General features: G+C 40.5%; 1 protein-coding gene across 1 annotated transcript in view; it reads right to left on the bottom strand.

Moving 5' to 3' along the window:
• The window catches only part of LOC136875522 (lactosylceramide 4-alpha-galactosyltransferase), a 125,992-nt gene that overhangs the window by 46,079 nt on the left and 54,403 nt on the right, over window positions 1–25,510 (bottom strand). The window contains exon 2 of the mRNA XM_067149071.2: window positions 19,060–19,622. Within this exon, the coding sequence (XP_067005172.2) occupies window positions 19,060–19,601 (542 nt within the window). The 5' untranslated portion in view covers window positions 19,602–19,622. The remainder of the gene's footprint in view (window positions 1–19,059; window positions 19,623–25,510) is intronic.

Here is a 25,510-nt window from a genome sequence, read left to right on the forward strand (position 1 = left end):
GCAATTTCCATTTTCTTCAATGTAGTTTTCAATTTTAGTTTCCTTCACTGAAAGACATACTTATGATAAATTTATTTTCTCAAAGGAAAATTTGACACCATTCTTGTTCTGTCACAGCACCTTCAGGCCCTACATGACAATGCATAATCCCAAGTCTGTGGCAGTATGTTTTAAAAAAATGAAATACGCAATGTGTTTTTTTCTTTTGAAATTGCGCGTTAATAAAGTACGTATTCAATACCAATGGCACCAGCCCGCTTCACTGCACATAGAAATCGTAATGAGTTTTTAAAAATTTGTCAACTTACCAACGAAACTGTGTTGCATGATAATACAGTATTAATAAGCAGACAAACCAGGTTCATAACGTTTTTCAAACTAAAATACCAAAACGTTCCAATAAATGTGTATGTTATATGCTGTGAGCTAGTCATTTATAAATTTGTTGAAGTATTCAGGATCCTTGTGGTCACCTAAAATTTAAATACATTAGTTTGAAGAACATTATTTTTTCTACAGGCCTACAGAGTGTTTCGAAGTTTGAGGTACAAACTGCAGGGGTGAGCTGAAATGAAATGGCGTGTGGCCTCCGGAGAGGCCTAGTGCAGGTCTTTTAATTTGACACCCGTAGGCGACCTGCGCGTCGGATGAGGACAAAATGATGATGAAGACGGCACATACTCCCAGTCCACATGCCAGGGCAATTAACCAATTATGGTTAAAATTCCCGACCCTGCCGGGACTTGCACCCAGGGCCCTTGTGATCAAAGGCCAGCACGCCAACCACTTAGCCATGGAGCCGGTAAGGGGTGAGCTGAGAGCACTGAAATATGAAGAAAGGTAGGTCCAAGAACTCGACGTTTAAGCTTCCTTAATCGTATTTTCTGATGGGCTTATGATCCCATAATATGTGCTTAAGATATTACTTTCCTGTTTATAATTTCTTTATACAGTAAGTCCCCGGTATTGCATCACTTCGTGTGGCTATTGCTAGCTTTATAAGGCAGACCCTTCAACGAGGGTACAAGCCGTGTATGGGGAAACTGCGTGTTATTGTAGTGGAGGATAGTGTAGTGGATGGTATGCGAGTTGCAGGAATCTTGAGGGCAGCACATACACCCAGTCCTTGAGCCAAGGGAATTAACCATTAAATGTTAAAATCTCTGAACCGGCCGGGAATCGAACCCGGGGCCCTCTGAACCGAAGGCAACTACGCTAAACATTCAGCCTATCAGCCGTGCAACACCGCGGTGAAACGCATTAATAACATGTACCGTATAAATGGCAGCCTATAGAGCAGCTAAAAACACGCCTTCTCTGTCGATCTTTTCCCTTAGTTCTAGAAACGTTTGCTTGTCGTATGATTCGAATTCTTGGCCCAGTGCGGGAACTGTAATCTGTCAAGGTTCATTCATTTGATGTGGCCGTAAAATTTTAATTTGCGTTTTGGTTTTCTTCTGTACAAGGAAATCAAATTGTTGCCCGGTCCCGTATTGAAGGAAAATTCAAAAACACTTAACTAAGACCAAAAGGGCCTTGAAATAGAAACGGAATTCCAGTGACGGAGACATCCAACCACAGGGAGTACTCTCTAACGATCAGAAGAGTTGACCCTGAATGATTACTTGGGAGTGCAGTTGTGGGCACACATAGGGCCAGGAGAGATGATTTCCTGTCTAAGTCCGTTCTGTTCCACTGAGACTTCCGGATCTCGAAATTTCCTTACGATTTTGTCCTGTTTTTCTTCAGTGCATTTTTTGTAGCAGATAGTGTTACGTGGTAGTTCTCTGTCTGTAGGCCCCTTCGATATTTCCTGGAAGAAACTAGTGCGTCAGGTAGGAGCTCCCAGACGGAGGGTATATGACGGCCTATCCCCTTTATTGTCCTCTTCGTCTCGTTTTTTTGGATCTTCTGAAATGCGTAACTGGAATGTTCTCATTCGGGCAACTCCTGTGGGTGGGGGCGGTAGAATAACACCCACGGTATCCCCTGCCTGTCGTAAGAGGCGACTAAAAGGGGCCTAAGGGGCTCTGAACTTCGGAGTGTGGGTTGGCGACCACGGGGCCCTTAGCTGAGTCCTGACATTGCTTCCACTTACTTGTGCCAGGCTCCTAACTTTCATCTATTCTATCCGACCTCTCTTGGTCAACTCTTGTTCTTTTCCGACGCCGACGCTATTAGGTTTGCGAGGGCTAGGGAGTCTTTCATTTTCATGCCCTTCGTGGCCCTTGGCTTCCTTTGGCCGATATCTTCATTTTTCGAAGTGTCGGACCCCTTCCATTTTTTCTCTCTGATTAGTGTTATGTAGAGGATGGTTGCTTACTTGTACTTCCTCTTAAAACAATAATCACCACCACCACCACCTCTCATTCGGGCCGCACCCCGAAAAGTCTAGAACAGGGATGGCGAACCTATGCCACGCGTGTTATTAGGTGACACGCGAACACGATTTCGGTGGCACACCACATGACCTTCTTAACATTTTTATGTACGTTTTGTACTCTAGACTATACATATCTCATCCATCGTATAGTCATAGTGTTTCAGCTTTAAGAAATAAATACCGAAAATCTAAATTCTAGTTCCATTCGAACGTGCATTATGGCAACACTACAACACCCACAGGTCCGGAAGTCAAGTGAAATAAATGTCAGATGCAGCCGACGAGCCATTCGCTCACAAATACCAAGTGTATTAGTGAAATTTGGCTTGTGTGTGGTTGCCAGCATCGCGTAGTTTTTCTTAGTGAGTAACTGTTTATTGTTGTGAATTTTGTAAGACAAATAGTTGCCAAGAAATGATCCCAATATTGAGATATGAAGAAAGTATCGCACTTTATTTCCAAACCTCATATTGCACAAATGAGGTTTTTCTTTTTGAGTAGTTAGATGTTGGCAGTTTAGAAATGGAGTTGACTGAATTTTAAGAAAGCATGTATGGGTGAAAATTTCGTACAACTTGATGAAGCATTAGTGAAAATCGGGTGCACTGTGGATGGTGAATACTCTCTCCAGAAGCCGGAGAACTCAATACTTGAACAGTGGAACAGTCTCCCACAAAAGTTTTCGGCCATGAAGAAACTTGCTACAGCGCTACTTACTTTGTTTGGGTCATCATAGCCTGCAAGTAGATATTTTCTACAGTGAACTTTGTGAAGACAAGTTATGAACCTAAGATAAATGACAAAGCTACTAACTATTTTTGCGGTATTCGCAAAATACGACTATGAAACATGCAATCACATGTATTTGGTATTTTACAATATACAGGGTGTTAGGTGTATACGTGCAGATATTAAGCTAGTCGGCAAAGAAAAAGACATCTCACAATATATGCTATGTACTTTTTACCTTGTCCTATTAGTTTGCCCATAACTGAACCAAATATTTCAGGACCCAATGTGTTTTGAACGGCCGTAGCTGAATACGCCGGTGATGTCATTCTGTCCACGCGTAGTCCAAGTACAGTAGCAGAGTATAGAGTTTGTTGAACCTGTTTCTTATCGCAGGCCAACACATGTTGTGCACTTCCCCTAAAGGCTTGGCAAGTAGGAGAGGTTGACTCACCTGCCAGGCCACTTGCTGTACTCGAAAACCGGTCTAGGGTAGCCTGTGTGAAAAGTACACAGAATCCTTACGTTGACGTCGAAGATCCGTACCAGCACATGCATGCAAATCAAGTGGTGTGTAGTTGTGTGTGATTTATAAGACGTCAGTGGCATTAATCAGTGACCCAAGCTGACAAAATGAAAGGAAATAGTTAATAAGTAAATGAAAAATGGGCGCAACATTTCTGTGCTGTTATTGCGACAGTCTGCGATGAATTTCTGACGATAGACCATGCGGGTTGTCTATGCTTATTCATAAATATTTTATGTCAATGAAAGGACGATGGACACTGAAAGAAAAGGCTATACGTATTCAGTGAAATTATTATTAAAGAGACACATTTCAAAAACCGTAGTTTCATCCATCGTGAACATTGCTCGAAGGAAAAAGAGCTACCGGTACTGTGGAATTGCCGCCGGGCATTTGTAATATAAGGCTTATTCCTTTTCCTAATATTTTTACCCTCCAGGGTTGGTTTTCGCTGGGACTCAGCAAGGGATCCCACCTCTACCGCCTCAAGAGCAGTGTCCTCGAGCGTGAGACATTGGGTCGGGGATACAACTGGGGAGAATGACCAGTACATCGCCCAAGCGGCCCCACCTGCTAGGATGAACAGGGGCCTTGCGGGGGGATGGGAAGGGATAGAAAAGGAAGAGGGAAGGAAGCGGCCGTGGCCTTAAGCTAGGTACCATCGCAGCATTTGCCTGGAGAAGTGGAAAACTACGGGAAACCACTTTCAGGATGGCTGAGGTGCGAATCGAACCACCTCTACTCATTTGACCTCCCGAGGCATAATGGGCCCCGTTCCAACTTTCGTACCCCTTTTCAAATTTCGTGTCAGAGCTCGAAATCGAATCCGGGCCTTCGGGGGGTGGCAGCTAATCACACTAACCACTATACCACAGAGGCGGACAGAAGGCTTATTACTGGACAGTAAGTGCCGATAGGTAAAGTGATGACTGTAATGGACCCGCTTAATTAGAACTTCCGTAATCATAATAATATTATTACTATTACTAATAATAATAATAATAATGCCTTTACGTTCCACTAACTAATTTTCACGGTTTTCGGAGACGCTGAAATGCCAGAATTTTTTACCGCAGTGTTTTTTAATGCAAGTAAATCTACAGACACGAGACTGGCTTATTTGAGAACCTTCAAATACCACCGAACTGAGCCGCCATCGAACCTGCCAAGGTGGGATCAGAAGACCAGCGCTCTATCGTCCGAGCTACTCAGTCCGGCATTAGAGGTTGGAATAAGTTGGTCGTGTGGTTAGGGGCGCGCAGCTGTGAGCTTGCATTTTGGTGATAGTGGATTCGAACTCCGCTGTCGGCAGCCGGGAAGATGGTTTTCCGTAATTTCCCATTTTCACATCAGGGAAATACTGGGACTGTACCTTTATTAAGGCCTCGAACGCTTCCTTCCCACTTGTATCCCTTTTCTCTCCTATCATCGACCTACTTGTGTCGGTGCGACGTAAAACAATTTGTAAAAACATGTTTCGGTAATTCCGGAGACATGTCCGCAATTATAAGATTAATAATAATTCGGACTTGTTAAAAGTTCACTATTTTCTTTAGTGTTTTCTGACAGATTACCAGCTACGAAGTTTGAGTGGGGCGTTTAACTCTTATTTTCGTAATAGTTAGTAATAATGGACTAACACAGTTTTTATTATCATATTGGTAGGTGGCTTTACGACGAATGCAAGCTGACAGCCGCGCGCTCCTAATCACACGGCCAACTCGCTCAGTAATAATAATAATAATAATAATAATAAATGTTTACGTGCCAATGGAGACGCGCGGATTCGGAATTTTGCCCACGGGTATTCTTTAACGTGCCTGTAATTCTACCGATCAGAAGCGGACGTATTTGAGCACCTTCAAATACCAGCGGACTGAGCCAGGATCGAGCCTGCTAAGTTCATGAAACCAGAGCTTGAACCGTCTGAGCCGCTCAACCTGGCAACGTTTATTTTGATACGTTTAATAGGCACTGCAAAAGCAGAATGCTTTAATTTACCATTAAACAAGTTTTTTTCGTTTGGAAGCACGAAAAGGAAGTACGTTTAATTTATTTATTTTTAAAACATGTCCCTTATGGATATGAAGCAAAACGTTCGATGTGCTTTGACAATTCAGTTCTGATACTACTCACTTGGAAATCCTATCCCACGCATTCTTTCGTTGACGTAAGAAACTTTATTTACGTACACGTCAACACGGGGTGTTTCTGCATACGGCGAGTTGGTCTCCCAAGAATCCATGGTATTGAAATCACACTGTGGGAGAATATTTCACGTAAGCAGTCTGACAAATTCACTAGACCTGTCACGGGCCGGTCGGTCGTCTGCTGTTTCTAGCGACCGGGGTGTGGTGGGACGGGTTCCCGCCCCTACATGAAACTACCGGACTAGAGGTATGAGCTGTCTGTCTGACCTTGACCTGAATAACAGCTGTCAGAGAGGCGAATTATCGTCCGTACTAGTACGCGAGTTACTTCGTAGTAGTAGTAGTAGTAGTAGTAGTAGTAGTATTTGAATAATGCCAGTGTATGAATACCACGAATACCATTATATGCTGCTAGTGTATCGTGTGGCAGAACAGAACACGGGTCGCCCTCAATGAATCTATCGGAAAATCGGAAAAGGCTTTCCAACAGACGGGTGCCGAATCCAGCAACGATACTTGCTGTACTGCAGCGTATTCGCGATGCAGGTTGTGTTACATCACGCTTTCAGAAGCGATGGCCTAAACGGCCACGTGTAATTCTAGACGCGGAAGAAGACATCCTGACAATGGAAATGAAATGGCGTATGGATATTAGTGCCGGGAGATCCCAGGACGGGTTCGGCTCGCTAGGTGCATGTCTTTTGGTTTGACTCCCGTAGGTGACCTGCGCATCTTGATGATAATCAAATGAGGATGAAGACAACACATACACCCAGCCCCATGCCAGGGAAAATAACCATGATGGTTCAAATACCGACGCTGCCGGTAATCGAACCCGGGACCCCTGTAACCAAAGGCCAGCACGCTAACCGTTTTGCCATGGAGCCGGGCATCCTAACAATAGTAAACGATGATCCCGGGCGCCGTACGCGTAGTATAACACGTGCCGTTGGTGTACCAACTTGGACCATACGTAGGGCACTGCATGAAGAACGAGTGCATCCTGACCATGTTTCTACGGGTGCAGTGTCTTTGACAGCTGATTACCATTTTCTTACGAGTTGATGTACGTCGCCACGACTCAGATAGATATTACGGCGACGACGGGACAGGAAAGGGCTAGGATCGTGAAGAAGCAACCGTGGCCTTAATTAAGGAACAGCACCAGCATTTGCCTGGTGTGAACATGGCAAACCACGGAAAACCGTCTTTAGGGCTGCCGACAGAGGAGATCGAACCCACTATATCCCACTCATGGGCTGTGGAACGTCCCCATTCAGTAGGAGAAGGCAATTTCCAGCACCGGTTATGAATTAATACCTGGATGGGTGTAGTAGGAAGTCGGTTACGTGGACTAATCATCTTTTTATTAATGTTACCTTGCTCCTGTAGATACAGTACGTTACTTGAGCTTTCAGAGGACGTGTCGCTTCCACTACGCAGAACCACGTGGATTTTACACGATGGTGCAGACATTTCCTCAACGGTGGACAGGACGATGTGGAAATATCAATTGGCCAGCCAGATCTCCAGACGTTATTCCAATGGACTTTAATGTCTGGGGGAACATGAAACACAAAGTATATCGAACTGAAGTAACCACTTCGGACGACTTCCGTGAACGTATTGTTTAAGCAGCAGAGGATATTCTGAACAACCCTGGTGAAATGAAATGAAATGAAATGAAATGTCGTATGGCTTTTAGTGCCGGGATATTCCAGGACGAGTTCGGCTCGCCAGGTGCAGGTCTTTCCATTTGACTCTCGTAGGCGACCTGCGCGTCGTGATGAGGATGAAATGATGATGAAGACAACACATACACTCAGCCCCCGTGCCGTTGGAATTAACCAGTTAAGGTTAAAATCCCCGACCCGGTCGGGAATCGAACCCGGGACCCTCTGAACGGAAGGCCAGTACGCTGACCGTTCAGCCAACGAGTCGGACACAACCCTGGTGTCTTGGCTCGAATGCGTCGCAACTGGATTCGGAGAAGTGAAGCCTGCAGGGAAGCCCAGGGTGATCACTTTGAACAATTGCTACGAGTTTTACTTTGGTATGTCAGATGTTACGCCATTTCTGCAACGTAATGGCTTGGGAGTACAGTACAGTATCGCCTTAGTATTTTGAGTCTCGATAGGTCGATATTCTCATAAATCCGAGCAGGGAAATTGATGTACCGGTAACAAAAATTATAAATCGAGAGTTTCAGTGCGCGAGTGCGGAAGACGTGCTTGTTAAAACGCTAGACATTGACCTTGAACGCATTTCGGCAGTTGATCAATCCTACACTGCATGTGTTTTTTTTTTGCTACTTGCTTTACGTCGCACCGACACAGATACGTCTTATGGCGACGATGGGACAGGAAAGGGCTAGGTGTGGGAAGGAAGCGGCCATGCCTTAATTAAGGTACAGCCCCACCATTTTCCTGGTGTGAAAATGGGAATCCACGGAAAACCATATTCAGGGCTGCCGACAGTGGGGTTCGAACCTACTATCTCCCGAATACTGGATACTGGCCGCACTTAAGCGACTGCAGCTATCGAGCTCGGTCACTACGAGTTAAAACAGAAGACACTTTGCGTTTTTAAGGGCCGATGACCTTAAAACAGCAATCATCATCATTAACACGTATAAAAATTCAAAAAATGCTTTTTTTATATTCATCACTACTGAAATATGAAAACAATTCAATCAAATTAGTTATTTCATTCCCACACTCGTAGAGGGGTGGGTGGGCCGTCAGCTATACGTGTAGCTCTTGGGCCATGGAGTAAGGAAGTAGAGTTGTGAGGATGAAATAATTCAAGTTGGACGTATGTCTTGTACATACAATAAATTTAATTGAACATGTTAGTAAATACCTGAACGCGCAGAGAGATAACCGCAGCAACAACACGGACCCCAGAGGAGGCCCGCAGAACACACCACCCAGGACAGAGACCCCGTTTATTGAGTACGTTTTCATGGTACGATGTTGACATAGTACAATGTTGACATACATACCTGGGTAAATAAATAAACAAACAAACAGATAGAAGTGGTTGGCCTTGAACTTGCTGTGCCGAGTGAGACGAGTTCTTAGTCCAGATATGTGAACAAAACAAGCACTGAGGTCATTGACCATGCTACACGTTTAAAGGCTGCAGAGCAGATTAAAGGCGATGTATCACAAGGCCAAACTTAAACATGTAACAGAACGTAAAATGTAACTCTGTCACATGATAAACGAAACACACCCGGGCTGGGGAAACAAACACACATCTTGCACCACTGTCTTGAAGCACAGGACAGAAGTACAACGGGACACGACACAAAAGGTGAATTAAAGACGGAAAAAGTATTGTGTCACATGAAGCTAAAGAGATGTTATAAATAAACGAAATAAACTAAATAATAAAAATAATAATTATATAAAAATAACAATAATATTAATAACAAAACATCAAATATGAATAACAAGTATACGACTTAAAAGGAGAGTAAAAAGAGGAATAAGACGAAAGTATGAACAGGTGAATAATAATAATAATAATAATAATAATAATAATAATAATAATAATAATAATAATACCGGTAATGTTATTTGCTTTACGTCCCACTAACTACTCATACTGTTTCTGGAGGCGCTGTAATTTAGTCCCGCAGGAGTTATCTTTACGTGCCAGTAAATCTACCGACACGAGGCTGACGAGCACCTTCGAATGCCACCGGACGGATCCAAGATCGAGCCTGCTAAGTTGGAAACAAGAAACCAGTGCTTTAAACGTCTGAGCAACTCAGACTGGCCACTTTTATTTTGCTTTATTTTACCATTACACATATGCTTTTCGTTTGCAAGCACGAAATAATAATGTAATTTTTTACGTCCCTATAACTACTTTGGCGGGTTTTGGAGACGCCGAGGTGCTGGAATGTTGTACCGCAGGACTTTTTTAAATGCAAGTAAATCTACAGACACGAAACTGGCGTATTTCAGCACCTTCAAATACCCCCGAATTGAGCCTCCATCGAACCTGCCAAGATGGGATCAGAATACCAGCGCTCTATCGTCCGAGGTACTCAACCCGGCATTAGAGCTTGAAATACGTTGGTCGTGCGGTTAGGGGCGCGAAATTGTGAACTTTCAGTGGGGAGATACTGGGTTCGAACTCCACTGTCGACAGCCCTGAAGATGGTTCTCCGTGGTTTTCCATGTTCACATCAGGAAAATGCTGGAGTTGAACCTCATTTAGGTCACGAACGCTTCCTTCTCACTTCTACACCTTTTCTGTCCCATCGTCGCCATAAGACATATCTGTGTAGGTGCGACTTAAAGCCAATTTTGAAAATCATCATAATTAGGACATTATACAACTGTCGAGATCCATAGTTATAAACGATGAGAAGTATTTTCTAGGCAGACATTATTGGCGAGTAGTCAATAATAATAATAATAATAATAATAATAATAATAATAATAATAATAATAATAATAACAATAATAATAATAATAATATTAATAATAATAATAATAATAATAATGGTATTTGCGTTACGTTTACGGTAATTACGGAATTTAGTCCCGCAGGGGTTCTATTTACGTGCCACTAAATCTACCGGCACGAGTGTGACGTATTTGAGCACATTCAAAAACTACCGGACTGGGCCAAGTTCGAACCTGCGAGGTTGGAGTCAAAGGACCAGCACCTCAACCTTCTGAGCCACACAGCCCGGCAGGAGGCACGAAATGTAGGTACGTTTAATTTATTTATTTGTATAACATGTCCATTATTCGTTTGAAGTAAAACGTTGGCTGTGCTTGCCTAATTCAATTCAATCCCATGCTTGCTTTCGTTGGCGTAAAGACATAGGTTTTCAGGTCATTTCCATACTCACTAGACCATGGGGCTGACGACCACAGATATCCCAATCCCCTAAATGACGTAACAGCAAATGAACCAGTATTAACGCTGACAATTCGATACAGCTCCAGGGTCCGAAACCGATAACTAGGGTTGTCTGACGGAAACTAAATACTAACAACAAAACCAGTCTGGCGGGAATGTAACGTAACATGGTGAACATCGGTAGCAGCCTTCAGCTGTTATCGTAGTTCAGTTGCTCGTAAACATAAAACTAGTTTGGCAAGTATATTACGTAACATCTCGTGGCATTGCATTAGCGTTCAGCTGTTACGGTAGTATATTTGCTCTGAAACATAAACAGAAACCGGTTTGGCACGGATGGCGCGTGACTTGCCTGTTATCAACGGAAAGCTATTCATTCACAGAACAAGGCATACTACCTATTCTAAAAACATCGTATCCCTTTGCTCTCGAAAATAACTTCCGCGGATTACTAAAAGTTTGATATATAGTGGTTCGTCACATCGTTCTCTATTGCTACAAGAAATATCTGCACGTATACACCTAACACCCTGTATATATGTAATATCATATTATGAAACACAATTTGGAATTAGGGATGGAAGTCGGTGGTGAGTAGGGGTGGAGGTTGTATCCATTACAAACGAAAATAACAAGTGGCACAGTAAACAGTTGAGAATAATAATCCAGACTTAAAATGGCACACTAGTTGGAAAAGGTTCGCCATCCCTGGTCTAGAACTTCATCAACGGGGATTAGAAAAACAGGAGCACTCACTCACTCACGGTTAATGCTTTATAAATACCTACAAAGACGAGATTACAAAACTGCAGCACATAAGGGCACAGCGTTCCCAAAGAACTGGTCTGTTCTCATAATGTTGTCTTTCGAGAATTTTTTTACACATAATTATCGCACAACAACTCATTCTACATCTCGGAATGACAGCAACACTGCTACTACATGAAACTCAAAACAATGAGCATAACTAACGCTTTATAAATATCTGTAAACACGAAATTACATAACTTCAGCATTTATAGTTCGCGCAGAACTGGTGATAAACAGAACCGAACAGGGGAAGTCGCAGCTAGCTGCCAGCTGCCGGACAGTAAGTTGTCTGGCTTGTGATGTCACAGGCTCTGACTGGCAGACAAAAGGCGGCAGCGCTCGCGTCAAAGAATGGAAAAGGGGTGTGAGGGGTAAACATGGCTGCCGCGCATGCGCTTGTCTAAAGCCTCAAGACATGACAATAAACACCTGTTCCGTCCGCAGTTACTCTTGCGAAATGAGAGCTGTTTTCAAGCTTCAAAATATAGTGCAAGAGTGCTTTAGCTACATTTAGCCTTCTATAATATTAAAGTACAGCGTATGAACAAGTTAATAGCGAACATGGTGGCCAGAAATATTCATTTCAGGCAGGAAATCAGTACAGCCCTCAGAACCACCCAGTAATTAATTAAGGCCAAGGCCGCTTCCTTCCTACTCCTAGGCCTTTCCTATCCCATCGTCGCCATTAGACCTGTCTGTGTCGTTGCGACGTAAAACAAATTGTAATAATAATTTTACCCTTAAAACCAAAGTAAATATAACCTGGCATTAAATAATTATGTTTATCAGAGACGCAAGAACGTTTGGAAATCCGTTCCTATGAAATTATTGTTAGCGCTGATCAAACAATTAAATGTTATATATTGGGGTGGGATTACATCGTGTACACTTCGACGTAATTAAATTACAGTTAATTGCTTTCCTTGATTAAGAAGAGCTAAACTACAAATATCATTCGTACCAGACAATGCGAGCTCTCTGAATCAATGCATATTAATTATCAAACTGTTCATTATGCAGTCCATACAATAAATATGTAACTAAGACACAACTGCGCTACTATTTTGAAGCTTCTCGGCAGCACCTCAGTTAGCAGGAGTCACCGCGGATGGAACAGATGTTTATTGTCAGGCCTTGAGACTTCAGACAGGTGCATGTGCGGTAGCCATTCCTACTTCAGTTAGGCGTCAACTCGAAAGACCTTCACCGGAGGCCACACGCCATTAAATTAAATAAAATCTCAAATATAATTGTGTGTGCACTAATTGGGTCATCTTCAATTAAACCTGATCGATAAGACAATATTTTGGGTCAGTAATAGGCTCTTATTTCTTCTTCTTCTTCTTCTTCTTCTTCTTATTGTTATTACCTATTATTACTCTGTTGCAACACTGATCGGTCACATTGGCTGAATAGTCTGCATTAACGCTTTCGGGTCAGAGGGTCACGGGTTTGATTCCCGGCTTGGTCGGAGATTGTAATCGAGTCTGCTTAATTATTTTGGCTAGGCGATTGGTTGTTTGCGTTTGTCCGAACACTCTCTTCTTCATATTCAGACAACACACCGCACTACAAAGCACTACAGCAACACGCAATAGTGATTACATCCCTCCCTGTAGGGATGGCATCAAGAAGGGCATCCTGCCGTAAAGCAGGGCCACATCCACATGTGCGACACAGTCGCACCGCGACCCGCACAGGAGTGGGAGAACGACAATAATAATAATAATAATAATAATAATAATAATAATAATAATAATAATAATAATAATAATAAGGAGAAGAAGAAGATTACAGTGATTTCTTAATGGTAGAGTAGTAGAGTGCGAACAGACACAGAAAACAACGGCTCCCTACGCTTGACAGCCCAAGTCCAGCTATCAGCACCGGAACTGTTATAGTTAACGGGCAGTCTAGCTCGAGCGGTCGAGGAGAGAGGTTGCGTAGTGAAGTGCGTGCTGTAAACATGGTCGGCATTGAACAGTACCGGGCCGCTATTGGGAAATGGCAGGCAAGGCAGAAGAAGGAGACCAGGAGTGGATTGGTGATAAGTACGGACGGATTGAAAATGAGTGAAGCGGTGCTGGTGGTGACAGTGATAGCGGTGCTACTGGTTATTGGGGGGGTGGAAGTAAACCCAGGCCCAAATACCAGTGGAAAATATAGTACGGAGGATTTGGCCGCACTCAGGGTGGTTGTAAGTGAAGTTATGCAGGAAAAGTGTCAATGGGATAAGGTGCAGGAAATAAAGGACATGATGGAGGAGCAGAGAAAGGGAACATGAAGAAATGGCTTGAAACGAAGACAGAGGAATCGAGCAGGAGAGTGGTCAATAATGAGAAAGAAATCGAGTTATTGAGAGGGGAAGTGAAACATCTGAAAGAGGAGGTGATGAAGATGAAGAAAGAAGCGGAGGGGTACAGGCAGGAGAGATTGAAAAAAGCCATATTTATATATGGAGTTGAGGAAGGGGCGAGAGAGAGCAAGATTGAGCTGATATATAAGGTGGTGGAAGTTATACGTGATGCAATGAAGATAAACTTTAGTGAGATAGACATAGATGATGTAGAGAGAGTTGGTAAAATCAAAGGTCGGAGGCCAATTAGGGTTAAATTGTTCTCAACCTTAATGGCAGAAACTGTGTTAGGTAACAGCAAGAATTTACAAGGACTGAAAATAGGGGTGAAAGGAGACATGGGAAGAGAAGGAAGTGAAAATATGAAGATCTTGAATAGGCACCTATGGAGAGCGAGGAACCAGGGGCTAAAGGCCCGAATAAGAGGTCTGAGGTTGGAGGTGACAAACGGGCGATGGGTTAGAGTACATTCAGTGACGAAGCTAAAGGAAATGGACGAAAACGAGAGGGTGGAGGGTGGTGAGAGGACAAGACAAGATGGGAAGAAGAAAGAAGAAAAGAAGAGGAGGAGGGACGTGGCAGGAGAGCAGAGCATCTCGGAAGAGAATGGGCAGTGCAGCCGGGAGACAGAAGATCAAGATAGTGAAGTGGACGGTGAGAGTGAGCAGCAAGAAACTGGGAGAGTAGAGTGTAGAGGTGCAGTGAGCAAGAAAGGACAAGGGAAGGTGGATTCAGAAGTCCAAAATAGTGAGGGGGTGAGTGGGGGTGAGCAGCAAGAAGCGGTGAGAGCAGGGTGCAGTGGTGTAGTGAACAAGAAAGGTCAAGAGGAGACAGATCGACAAGAAGGTAAAAAAATTATGAGTAAAGTCAGAAGTAAGAGCTTAAAAGACATATGGGGAAAAGTACGTAAAGGGATGGAGGATACAGAGGAAGAGAGGTCGATAAATACTAGAAGTAAGAATAGAGGGGGAGACCTAGAAGGGAGGGAGGGAAAGTTATAACTATATTGGAAGATAGGATGTGTGAATATTGAGGGACTAAGGAACAAATTAGGAAACAAGAAAGTTCGGGAAGTAATTGAAAGTTTTGATGTTGTGGCACTCTTGGAGACGTGGTTGGAAACAGGGAGGGAGATTTCATGGAAGGGGTTTGAGATAAAATATAAATATAGAAGAAAAGAGAGGAATAAGGGACGAGCACCAGGAGGGATGATAGTTCTAATTAGGGAAGAAATTAGTGAAAGAGTAGAGGATATAGAGACCGATATGATGGAAACCATATGGCTGAGATTGAATTTGGGAGGGAGTGAGGGAAGGAGGAAGAAAATAAATCTAGCTTTTGTTTACTGCCACCCTAGTAATTCAGCATATGCAAATAAATATTTTTTGAAGAGTTATTGGTGGATATTGGTAGGATAAGGGGAATGTATCCAGGTGAGGAGGATATGTTGTTATTTGGGGATTGGAACGCGAGAATAGGAGAACAGAGCCCAGTTTATAGTAGGGAGGATGGAATGTGTTTGTTGGAAAGTAGAAGGAGTGAGGACAAAATTACAAATAGTTATGGAGAGAAGCTCCTAGAGATGTGTGCTGTGGGAAATTTGTATATTCTGAATGGGTGGATAGAGGGTGACAGGACGGGGAAATTGACATATGTTACGGAGAAGGGGGGTAGTGTGATAGATATGGTTTTAAGTTCGGAAGGGATGATTGAGGAAGTTGTAAGTATGGAAATAGGAGATTGGATTGAATCACACCATTTCCCGGTGAGGGTTATGCTGAAAAGGGAGGAAGAGAAGTGTACAATGAAGGAAGATGAGACAAATGATAAACGAGGGAGTGGTTATAATAAGTATAAATGGACAGAGAAGGTGGGCCGGGATTGGAATAGGGTAGTAAAGGAGGAGCTACATCTTCTGAAATATGGGTGGGAAGGGGCGTTAGAAGAGAATAATACTGATAAAGCCTTGGAATTGTTGCTACATCCAATAAAGATGATAGCGCAGAAGGTGAAAGCTAGAAAAGGAAATAAGAAAGAGGGAGAAGAATGGTTTAATAGGGAGTGTGAAGGATTGCGGAGGAAGGTGATGGACGCGTTAGGAGAATATAGAAGGAAAGGTGGGAGCCAAGAAAGGGAGTTTTTCTGTAGATTGAGGAAGGAGTATAAAAAGAAAATCTCTGAGACAAAAAAGACGTGGTTAGAGGAACAAATGGAAGCCATAAATAATGACTGCAAGACAAACAATTTTGAGAGAGTTTGGGATAAGATTAATAAAATTATTAAGGGTGGAAGGAATATAGAGAGAACGAGTATTGAGGAAGTGCAATGGGTCAGGCACTTTGATGAATTACCAGGAAAAAAGGGGGGTGATAGATGGAGAGGTTCGGGAGAAGAAGTAATTTGGAGGAATAGGAGAGTGGCAATTTATGACCTGGATAAAGAAATCACAAGAGAGGAAATCCGGAGAGTGATAAGCAGAGCCAGAGCGAAGTCGGCCGGGGGGTGTAATGGTATAAATAACAAGTTTTGGAAGGAAATTAGTAAAAATGAGATAATGATAGAGGGCATGGTTAAACTATTCAATAGGATATTTGAGGGAGGAAATTACCCTAAGGAATGGGAAACAGGAATTATATGCCCTATATACAAGGGGAAGGGTAGTAGGAACAATGTGAACAGTTATAGAGGTATATCTCTGTTGGATTCTTTGAGTAAAATATATACTGGGGTGCTAGCGAACAGAATAAGCGAGTGGGCGGAAGAAAATGAAATTTTGACAGATTACCAAGGGGGATTTAGGAAAAAGAAAAGAACAGTGGATAATATAATGATAGTAAAGACTATTTTAGAAAAGTATAAGAATATGGCTAGAAGTACGGTTTATGTAGCAGCAATAGATTTTGAGAAAGCTTTTGACAAGGTGAATAGAGAGGCCCTACTAGAGAAATTAGGCAGGTTAGGGATTTCGGAGAAGATGTTGAGGGCAGTGGAAGGAATATATAGGGACGTCAGGTTTTGTGTAAAATTGGGAGAAGGGAGACTGAGTGGACCATTAGAGTCCAAGGTGGGTTTAAAACAAGGATGCAAGTTATCGCCAATACTGTTTATTTTATTTATCAACGATATTTTAGAGGGTTTTGGGGCAGAAAATTGGGCTGTACCAGTAATTAATGGTTTGGAAGTACCAGGACTGATATTTGCGGATGAGGTGTTATTGATGACGCTAACTTCAGGGGCGATGAATAGGGCCTTAGAGTCAGTGATGCTATTTGCGAGGAAATGGGGATTGAAAATTAATGGAAATAAGTCTAAAATATTGGTAGTACAGGTGGACAAAAGAAGAAAGATAGAAGGGAATTGGGTAATTCACGGAGAAAGATTGGAACAGCTAAGGAAGTTGGAATATCTAGGAGTTATTTTTAATGATAAAGGAACTTGGAGTGACCAGATCAAAAGAGTGAAATATAGAGGATTGGCAGCCTTAGCCTCAGTCAGAAATTTGCTACTCAAGTACCCGGGGATCAGTTATAAAACACTGAGACTCGTGTTCAGGTCGGTAATCGTTGGGAGGGTATTATACGGAGCAGAAGTTTGGGGGCTGGATGAGAAAAGAGGGGAACTAAGAAGGATTGTTAGTAGTTTTGCTAAGTTAGTAATGGGCTTACCGAGGTGTACAGCAAATGTAGGGGCGGAATTAATGTGTGGGGAGGATTTGGAATCAGAGGGTGTGAAAAGAATAGTTAGATACTGGATGAATTTAAAAAGACAGGAAGGTGGGAGAGTATTACAGGCAGCATATGTACAGCAATTTAAGAGCATGTATAAGGGTGGATGGTTAGAAAAAATAAAGGGATATTTGGAGAGGATAGGATTAGGACACCTGTGGGGGGAGGTTTGGTCAAAGACAGAAGTGAGAGGGATGAATATACTGGAAAGGAGAATTAGAGATATCCATAGGCAGAAATTATTGGGGGAAAGCAGACTAAGAAATTCGCTGACTGTTTTGACGAAAATAGAGGAGATAGCAGGGTTGAATATTAGATACGTCGATAGGTCAAAACGATATGGGATGATGTGGTGGCTTTTAGGTTTGCCAAGGAATACAGGCTGGTTACAGGGGAGGGATAAGACAAGGTGTGTACTTTGTGGAGATGTGAATGATGAGTTTCACTTGCTAAGAGACTGTGAGGTAACGAGGGGGTTAAGACATGGATTATTGAGTGCCGAGCATCGGGAAATATTGGGGAGAGGGGATGAGAACGCAATACTGAGATGGATTATTAAACAATGGGAAAAAGGGGGTGAATTGAACAGGTATTTTTCTGCGACAAAAAAGGCCTGCGAGAGTAAAATGAAGGAGAGTGAGTTAGAGGGTGGGCAGGGGAATAGGGGGGTGGAATAGTTATCTGTATAAGGGAAGGGGATAGTATGTTAAAATTCTAATGGATTAGGGAATATAGGGACTGAGTACTTAGTTATGTGGAGTTGGGTAAGAGGACAGGATTGCATGGTCTGTTTGTTTTAAAGTTAGCTGGAATGCAAGTGCTGAAATGCTGAGTGTTGTTGTTTGATTATTGATCAGGTGTAGGTCAGTAACAAGAATGTGACGCAAGTACAGAGCATAATAAGGACACTGGATGAACACTGAGTGAGTGACCTGCTTCAGCTAATGACTGCTAATTATTCTTATTATTATTATCCTTATTATTATTATTATTCATTTTATTATTATTATTATTATTTATTATTCATTTTATCATTATTATTATTATTACTATTATTATTATTATTATTATTATTATTATTATTGCATGTGAACATGTATAGGGGCGAAGTCGCCTGTTATGTTCAATAAATGTATGTATGTATATGTTATAGTTAACGTCAACGCAAGTCTTAAGCGGTCCCTTTAATGTTATACCAGTAGTCAACTGAAGATATGAGGGAAATATCCTTCCGCATTTGAGCACCTCCCCTCTTTTCCGTTCTCCATCTCTGCTCTTCTCCTGAACCTGGCGGTTAACGTAAGCGTCTTTTATATAACATCAAAGGGACAGCTTAGGACTTGAGTTGACTTGGAGTATAGTTACTATGACCGGTGTGGACTTGGTCCAATGTGGACTGTACTTAACAGCGAATTAAGATTTTTAAAAAAATACTTTCACCCACCTCCCTCTCCTGTTCTGGCAATGAGCGAGTATCAAATTACACTTCTTACCTCATGACGACGACGTCGAGGTCCAAATAGGTTCCTCCGAATTTCCACAGCAAGGCATAGCGCATTACGTCGCTGGTGTGTTCCGCGGGGTACCGACTCTGCAACAACAACCCCTTCATCGACCATTCCTCTAGAGGAGTGTCCTTCAAGTGACGCAGCAATTGCAGCTGTGATAAGTGCACTTTAGGGTAGGTGAATAGTTCACGAACATATACAGGACTTTCCAAGATGCTCTCCGTTTTCAATTCACACGCATGTAAAAGATACACTGAGGCACTCGGGTTCATAAGCGTTGCAGACTCAATCGCACAAGCCTGGCGAGGATTCAACAGACGCATACCCTTGTCCTCACTACATTTGGTCTGCACAAAGAAGATATTCTCCTCGCCTGGCACAGGCTCCTCAAACAAATTCTCACGTATGTCACTGACTGCTCTGATTACATTAACTAAACTCGCCAAATCGATGTTCGCCAACCACACAAATGTCACAAGAAACACAAATACGACAAACACCGAAGCAATGCGTAATGTTGTCATCATTCTCCGCCACTTTGAACGACCCTGAAATGAAAGAGAACATTATTATGAAATCTTCGGTAGAAGAAAATGCTCCTTACTTCTAGGTTCGGATCACCAGAAATTGAGAAGAGAGTAGGGGAAGTCCGTGTAATTTGGATCTGCGTGTAATTTGGACCGATAATATTGGTATTTGCAAGTTTGGTCACCCCCTGTCTGAGGCAAGGTCAGAAAGACAGCCGAGGGTAAATTTCTTCTTGGAAGTTGTTTTGCTAATGGACTTGAAGGGGGAAAACGAAAACAATCTTAATACTCACATTCCTTGTAAGCTTATACGGTGACAAGTAAGGGTACTGTGAAGTAGTTATTTCAGCCAAGAGGGTGCTTAGCTTCTGCAAGTACTGATGAAATACCCAGGTAAGTGTAAACATAGTTTAATTCATACATTTGAAATGCTTTACATCTTATTTAGTTTTTGATTAAATCTTTTTTGCATGTTGTGTAATTTTGGATTGCCCGAGTGTGTGTAATTTGGACTGTTGAAATAACTGTAATAATTTCTGCCAACCGGAGGCTCTGGGTTCGACTGCGACCAGGTGAGGGATTTTTACGTGGATCAGAGGGCTGGTTGAAGGTCCACTCAGCCTACGCAATTACAAGTGAGAAGCTATCTGACGGCATTCTATATGACAAGTATTATGATGTAGATTGGTTTCAGTGCAGTAGTTGCAAAAAGTGAACTCATGAAAACTGCGCTAAAGGTCAGGATGAATCCTTTTGTCATTGCCCTACATACGAAAAGTGACGACCAGAGTTCATAGTGTCGTTATTGTATAGCTTAGTATTTAATATCAAATTCATTAAATAACTTATGAGCATTTATTTTTAACACGTTTATAAATTACACGATCACCTGCTCCAAGTTACACGCTATTGGTGCAAATTACGCGATAACAAATTTTAGAATACACATTACTTTTAAACAAATCCTAGAGATAATATTAACATTTATTTTCAACAAAAAATTTGACACCTTGTACTAAATGTCGTATATAAACATTTTCATTAAGGTCAATAGAGTTATGGACGTTTGAAGTTAAGTGGTTCATATTACATGGATTTCCCCTGTTAGTTTATTGTAACCCTGATTGTTTTGACACCGACATTTTATAATAACCCTTATAACTTTATGTTGTGTCCGTCAAATCTTCAGCCCGCAGGCTGGTTGGATCCTCAAAATAGTAGCACGTAAGGCTATACCGTTAAAAGTAGTGCCCGGATGTTTATGTAATATTGAAGTGCGTCATATGTACATGAAATGTAGTGAATAACAGTGAAATATGTATTTAAATATGTAATAATCACAAAACATGTAATTATATATGTAATCATCATGGAATATGTATTTAAATATGTAATCATCACAGAACATGTAATTAAATATGTAATCAACACGAAATATGTAATTAAATATGTAATAATCACAAAATATGTAATTAAATATGCAATCATCAAAAACTAAGTAATTAAATATGTAATCATCACAAAATATGTAATTAAATATGTAATAATAACAGAATATGTAATTAAAATGTAATCACAACATATGTAATTAAATATGTAATAATCACAAAATATGTAATTAAATATGTAATCATCAAAAAATATGTAATTAAATATGTAATCATCACAAAATATGTAATTAAATATGTAATAATAACAAAATATGTAATTAAAATGTAATCATCACAACATATGTAATAATCACAAAATATGTAATTAAATATGTAATCATCACAAAATATGGAATTAAATATGTAATCATCACAAAATATGTAGGCTAATTAAATATGTAATAATCACAAAATATGTGATTAAAATGTAATCATCACAAAATATACAATTAAAATGTAATCATCACAAAATATGTATTTAAATATGTAATAATCACAAAATATGTAATTAAAATGTAATCATCACAAAATATGTAATGAAATATGTAATGATCACAAAATATGTAATTAAATATGTGATAATCACAAAATATGTAATTAAAATGTAATCATCACAAAATATTTAATTAAATATGTAATAATCACAAAATATGTAATTAAATGTGTGATAATCACAAGATATGTAATTAAAATGTAATCATCACAAAACATGTAATTAAATACGTAATGTTAATAAAATGTGCAATAGTAGACTATTAAAGCACTAAATTTCCAAACATGTTCGTATATTCCTTTTATTATGACTTATGGTTATAATTGTTACGGAGTCATCCGTGGAAGTCAGAGTTGAAAGAAGGTGCGGGCTGGAATGTGTCTAACTACAAGTTCGAAAGATGAATTAAAATTTCAACAAAGGTTATATTTTCAAAACTTAACAATGGTGACAAAGAATTTTGAGCGTACAACAAATAACAACAAATTAAATCAGGTAGACAACCAAGAGAAAAATTTAAACAGTTTCCATAAGGGAAATAACAAAATCAGGTACCAGAGAAGCATTACAAGGAAAGCCCGATTTTCGGGTTCTTACAAGTTCTGGGCTTCGTGCCCCAATTTACAATTCCTGAGCTCTCAGCTCACAACTACACATACCCAAAGGGCAGAAAACCCTTAATTACCTGGAGCCCTTGCTCCCACTTAATAATATCAGAAAGAGCGGACCTGCTCTCAATTTAACAAGCCTATCAAAGGCCACAACAAACTTCACTTCTATCTGCCATTAAGGCACACAAAGAAACAGGGGTATTTAATATCCAACCTACAGGGCCTTCGCATGAAGAAAACAAAATATTAGGTTAAGTTACTGGCCCAAAGTACAGAAGGACTGGAGGCGTGAACCTGCACTCCTAAATACACTTTTAAAACCTAAGTGACTCTAGGCCGATACACAGGGGCTAATCCCAAGCTAGGGAGGTGACCCGTATGAGGAAACTTAAATACATTAAGGAAGAGAAGAAACGGTTATAAAAACGTAGTCACCTCAATTTCAAAATGAAGGAGAGCTCGAGAGGGTAAAGCACTCTCTATCCACGAATTAAAGTTCAAGAAAACTGAAATTTACCAAAAAAGGTTTACATGTTTAATCGTTTACATATTAAAGGTTTCGAGCCTTCCCCGAGAGTTAAACTGCTGAGCTAGCAAGAAATAAAGACGTCAAAAGGCCATTACCTTGGTGAAGAACTGCTGTCTGAAGAACGAGGCGCTTCCCGCCCCCTGCTACATATTCACACACAACTAAAGATGGTCTACAAGTGGCCAGGAGACAAGAAAATCAGCAGTTTTTATACCCTCGTGGAAAATTCGAGACCTTTCAGGAATGAGTAGACACACCCCCCCGATTTTATTGGATAGCTTAAAGCTACATATCCATATCGAAGAAGACATACATGATTGGCTGAAAATTAATTAAAGAAATTCGGGATTGGCTAAGTTCAAAACAGGCGGAAAGAAATGATTAATGTTGCCAACCTACAAACCACAGAACAAAATTTAGTAGAAACAAAACTTAGGAATACAATATTTCTTCAGGAGAGTACATTCCTTTACACCAGAGTGCGTTATCATAGTTTTTAGTAGAGACATCTGGTAGAGAACGTCCACACTTCTTGATCAATTACAAACAAAAACACATCAAAATTCACACAGAGCCATCTTCGGAGAAATTGTTGAGTTAATACTTTTTTTTAAAGTTCAGGCTTTCTCCTGTAGAGGAGTGTCAATTGGCGCAATATTTGAACTAGCGGCGTGGAGGTGTACCGCCCGGTACAATAATAATAATATATGCAATTCAATTTGCAATTCAAAATAAACACTTACAGACTATTTATAGCTAAGCACTAACTACTTACAACTTAACTATCTCTAAATCTACTATGTAGCATCCTGCACATGGGCGTATCGCCACCTCCACATACAACACACCACCTCTACTTATAACTAAAGTAACTACTTTACTACATTAAATATATAGCCTACTAACTCTATCCTAAATCTGTCCGGCCGCGACATCACCCCTGGTGAGGAACTAATACCACCCTTCCCTGGGATGTCACGACCAGACATGTCTTATGATACCGATACCTCACAGACCCCTTAAGCTGTCAATGTTATTTCCTCACCACTCCTTCATGTAACAGCCCACATATGTGCGCATTGCCAAGCTCTACATGTACTGTAGGCTGACACGCCTGTACTGTACTGCCGAGACGGATTCCATAACTCGGTTCATCTTACGCTGTCTCATTGACAAATTACTTCCTCTAACCTAACACTATTCACTACCTTACTCTACTCTACACGTGCAGACGTACCGAATCAACACTTTACCTTGAGATAGGTCAGGCCTATCTCCCTCTCTTCCAACTCTACTGTACGTCAGCAGCCAAAACAAACTAACTAACAAAATCCAAAGTAAAAAAAAACAGGCAGACAAACAACAAACAACCTCATTAGAAGGAATACAGTACGGCTTACATATCAATGAACTGAATCTACTAATTAGAAATATACAATACCTAAGGAACAAAGGAACAAAACTGAACAAATATAAAAAGGAAACATTATTCTAAACTTATAATTATTGGCTCCCTTACTTATTAGTGACTTAAACTCTATAATGTTCCAAATCTGTGTATCAAAGTTGTTTTATGTACATACATGTTACAAAACTTCGTTATTATTAACCCATACAGAGATGATACTTCAGAGATAAATACTTTCCGTATGTTTTCTTCTACTGACTATAATCAATTTTAAGCTTCTTATTCAGTGTACGGGTAACTGATCGATTTTGAGTGTCCCTCTTCCAACTTCGGTCGTCCGAGGTAGGAGAGCCGAGTCTTAGTTCATCCTGAAATACTAGCATGCATTCCTGTATGTGTAGTTTAAGTGTCCCATAATATCCTTTTAACCATGTGTACTCGTGCTGATTTCGCTGTTTCACTTTTTCAGCAGCATGTGCCCCTTCCCTCATTCACCACTTTCATTTTTTTCTCCCACAAGCTTTTTACAATTGTCAATAATTTCGATAGTTTTCCTGGCCTTCTCCATTCCCTGTTTATTAATTTGATAAGAGTATAGTACTCAGATTCTCTTTCCATTTTATTTGTCTCTTCCGCTTCCTAGTATTTAACCCATAATGCTCTTGTACTTTCACACTGTCTCAAAAATGTGCATTTCATTTATTTATTTATTTATTTATTTATTTATTTCATACCACCAACAGAGATGTTTCTCCAATTACAGGTGGCTTAGTCATTATGCATTAATTATTAAAAATAACAATTGTTAGAAAGAACTTAATATCTAAAAATAAAAATATACAACATTATTAACAAGTAGAGTAGCAAACGGAATTTACAGCACATTAATACAAGTTTAAATATACTTACTGTAATATCTAAAAATTAATTTAAAAAGTAGACTTTTTCAGGTTCGAAGTGGACTTACGACCTAAAATACTTAATATCTAAAAATGAATTAAAAAGTACAAATACAGAAACATAAAATAAATTAGGAATTAGGATCTACAAAAGAAATAACTCCAATCTTAGACTGACACCAGTTAAAGAAACTGACATACAAAAGAAAATCATAGAAAGTAACGCATGAAATATATGTGTTTGGTGAGAGATGAGTTGTAGCAATAGGTATGAACAGCACATTAAATCTTAAGTACAAATAGACGTTAGTAATGATAATTTGTTTGCAGTTTACCCTACATTTTCTTTATCTATATTTAAATTATATGAATTTAAATAAAATAAAACACAAAAATGAAAAACAAATTAACCAAGAAATAAGTATAGATATAGTACATATATACACCTATAGGGTAAACCTTCAGAAATAGTGAACTGAACTCAAAGTGCCCAGCATAGTGTGACCATTACAACGTAATAATTGTATCTAACAGCAAAG

This window comes from Anabrus simplex, chromosome 6 (assembly GCF_040414725.1).
Source record: "Anabrus simplex isolate iqAnaSimp1 chromosome 6, ASM4041472v1, whole genome shotgun sequence".
In the NCBI taxonomy this organism is placed as follows: domain Eukaryota; kingdom Metazoa; phylum Arthropoda; class Insecta; order Orthoptera; family Tettigoniidae; genus Anabrus; species Anabrus simplex.